Consider the following 3,629-nt stretch of genomic DNA (forward strand, 5'->3'; position numbering starts at 1 on the left):
CGCTAAGATACCTATGAGTGAAGGTGCGCTGGTATGTACGTGTGTGTGTGTGTGTGTGCATGCCATTTATTTCAAATCCCTATTGAGTGACACATTTCCTGCATTCCTTTGGTGTTGCTCACAGATCTGTTGCGAGAAGTGGTGTCGGTCCAGCGGTCGTGACGCAGTGTCGGTCCAGCGGTCGTGACGCAGTGTCGGTCCAGCGGTCGTGGGGCGCATCGGTCGTGGGGTGACGTTGGGTGGAAAATCAGATTCCTGGTACTTGTTACTGATTGCATAGTAACAAACTAGCTGGAGAGCTCCGCGATGGCCTACAGTCCAGTTTCTAAGGCTTGCAAACGACCCAGATCAATACAGAGTGAACACAGAACCTTCCGGGAAGCGTGGGAAGAAGAGTACTTGTTTGTGGAATGCCCAAAAGAAAAGGCCACCTGTTTGCTTTGCAAAGAGAAAGTAAATGTTCTTAAGAGGTATAACCTTGAACGGCACTACAGAACGCGGCACTCTGGATTCACTGCGAACTTCCCACTGAACTCAAAACTGCGTTCTGCAAAAGTGGCATCATTAAAGCAAGCACTTCTTTCCCAGCAGAAGATCTTCCTTTGCCAGATGAAAGAATCTGAGGCTGTTACAGAAGCGTCTTTCAAAATTTGCTACTTGCTTGCCAAACATAAAAAACCTTTCACAGATGCAGAGCTGATGAAGCAATGTTTCCTTTCCGCAGCAGAAATTTTATTTGACAGCTACACTAATAAAGCCAGCATTTTAAAGGAAATTGGTTCATTGCAGCTATCAGATTCAACATGTGCACGCAGAATAGAGGCAATGGGACAAAACGTCAAGGAGCAGGTGATCCAAGCAGTCAGAGAGTCACCGTTCTTCAGCATTGCCATGGATGAGTCAACAGACATAGGCGATGTGGCCCAGTTATTAGTTTGGGTGAGGTATCTGGACCAATCACTTCATCCCAAAGAAGAGCTCCTCTGCCTTCTACCACTGCAAGGGCACACAAGAGGAGAAGATGTACTGGACAGTATGTGTAACTACTTTAAAACAAATGACATACCACTGAACACTCTTGTCAGCATAACAACGGATGGGGCTCCTGCCATGGTAGGCCATGACAGAGGCTTCGTATCTATGCTTAAAAAGAAGCTCATAGGACAGACTGTGATAGACTACCACTGCATTATTCACCAGGAAGTGTTGTGTGCAAAATAGGCATGGGCGGAAAATCCGTTCCGCTCGCGGATTTTGCGGATTTTCGGGAAATCCGCAATCCGCGAGATTTGCGAATTTCCTGCAAAATCCGCAAATCCGCGAGCAGCGGATTTTGCTCGCACTGCTCGCACTGTTCGCGTGAGTTCGCGCCCCGCGAATAAGTGCAAAATTGCAGAAATACGATCTAAGCAAAACTGAAAGTAACTACTTACCAGGTTCAAAAGTTCAGGCACATCATTAGTAGCCATTTCCTGTAGTGCTTCCTGAGGGGCCCCTCCAGAGTTCAGTTGCCAGTTGCAACTATTATGTGACCCTGCTCTGAACCTCAGAATAGTTACACATATGCCACAAAGGTCCTGAATTACAGCTAAGGGAGACAAGCAGGAGCCAGGCTGGAAGTTAAAATCCATTAATCAGCCCCTAATTCATTATTGTCAGTTGGGGCAGGGCAGGTGTTGTAACTAATTTTGCAACAATGAAAGCACTTAGCAAGTGCAAAAGATCACTAATCAGGGCGCACTAAGGAAGCAGGTGCCAGCTAAAAAAATATTCTGTGACACATTAATCAGCCCCAAATTAATTCAGGTCACTTGAGGCAGGGAAGGTGTGCTTTGCTTTGCCGAAAATAATGTACACTGGACAACCAGAGGGTGTGGTGATGAAACAGAGGGTGGCATGGGTGGGCCAGAGGGTGGCATGAGTAGTCAGAGAGTGGCAGTGGTGACAGAGAGTGGCAGTGATGAAGAAGAGTGTCCCAAACAGGTTGGACACGTAGAAACAACAAGTTCGCAAAACTTGCGACCCGACAGGTAAGTTCGCAAATTGCGAAATTGTAAAAACCCTCGCGAACTGGCAGAAACACGGGCGAACACAAACATTGCGAGTTTGCAAATCCGCAAATTCGCGGATTGCCAATCCGCAAAATCCGCTCATGCCTAGTGCAAAATTAAAGCATGGAGAACTGAATAATGTCCTAAAAGGTGCAGTGAAAATTGTTAATTTTATCCGTGCCAAAGCTCTGAACCATAGACTTTTTAAAGCAATGCTGCAGGAATCTGAAGCGGAACAAACCGACGTCTTGATGCACACTGACGTGCGTTGGCTAAGCAAAGGGAAGGTTCTGGAGCGGTTCATCGCATTGCTTCCTGAAATTGTACTCTTTGTGAACAGTAGAGGCCAATCGTTCCCAGAACTAACCAATGTGAAATGGCTTGTTATGCTCCATTTTCTTTCAGATCTTTTCACACATTTTAATACTCTCAATTTGACCCTGCAAGGTAAACAACAGCTTGAGTGCTCCCTCATGAATGGTATTTATGCTTTTGAAAGTAAGCTTGTGCTATTCAAAGAACAACTGGATGAAAGTGACTTCACCCACTTTCCAAAACTGTTGGCTGTAATGCAGAGGTTTCCAGAGGCACAAGAAATTCTGGCAAACCTTGACCCTGGTGCATGTCTTGAGGAAATTTCTGGGGAGATCAAACGACGATTTTCGCAGTTCAGAGCCCTCACCCCTCTGTTCAGGCTGGTTGAAAACCCCTGGATGGTGAGTGCACGTAATCTTGATGTTGTTGCCCTTATTGGCATGGAAAGGGCTCAAGCAGAACTAGAGCTCATTGACATGCAGCACAATTCAGCCCTTGAAGCATCTTTTTTGGGGCAAGCACCAGAAGAATTCTGGAAAATTGTGCCCCCTGACAAGTTTCCTCTTCTTGTTACAGTGGCCCAGAAGGTACTTTGTATGTTTGGGTCAACCTATGCTTGCGAATGTTCATTTTCCACAATGGGACTGTTGAAGAGCAAACTTAGAAATAAACTTACAAACATACATCTGGAGCAGCTCTTAAGGCTTGCCGTTTCCAACTTGGTACCAGATTACCGAAAACTAATTGGTGACATGAAATGTAAAATAAGTTCATAGTGTTTGTGTTTAACATATCTATTTTTGGGACCTAGAAGCCTATGCTGCACTGGGCATGTGCTGAATATCCGGTTGCTGCAAATTGCCATTCAATCCCACTTAAGATTGCCCTTGTCTGCTAATAAAAAAATATTATAAACATGTGCTGCATGTAGTTACATCTGCTTTGGAAATACAGCATTGTCTAGTAATGTTTTGAAACGGGACAATTTTTTTTTACCCCCTCTAGCCCCGCCCCCAATGACCCCGCCCCCCAAATGACCCCGCCCCCACCAGTGCGGCCCTCGGCCACAAACCACACTGTAAATTCGGCCCCCGAGAGAAAGTTTGTGAGTACCCATGTTCTACAACTTTCTTTCTGCATACCATCACTCCGCATACTTTCATTACGAAAGTACCATGACTCCGCAATGCCATTATAACGCATGGCATTACATTTTATATGATTTTACCGAGCATACATTTACAACAAAATTCATTGTAAATG

At 45.3% G+C, this 3,629-nt stretch overlaps 1 protein-coding gene across 1 annotated transcript; it reads left to right on the forward strand.

The window, feature by feature from the left end:
- Positions 1-306: 306 nt before the first annotated feature.
- LOC147712512 (general transcription factor II-I repeat domain-containing protein 2-like) lies at positions 307-1,221 on the forward strand. Its single transcript, XM_086919662.1, has one exon. It carries the CDS (start codon positions 307-309, stop codon positions 1,219-1,221), a length of 915 nt encoding a protein of 304 aa, XP_086775788.1.
- Positions 1,222-3,629: the final 2,408 nt, after the last annotated feature.

This window comes from Lissotriton vulgaris, chromosome 5 (assembly GCF_964263255.1).
Source record: "Lissotriton vulgaris chromosome 5, aLisVul1.2, whole genome shotgun sequence".
Lineage (NCBI taxonomy): Eukaryota > Metazoa > Chordata > Amphibia > Caudata > Salamandridae > Lissotriton > Lissotriton vulgaris.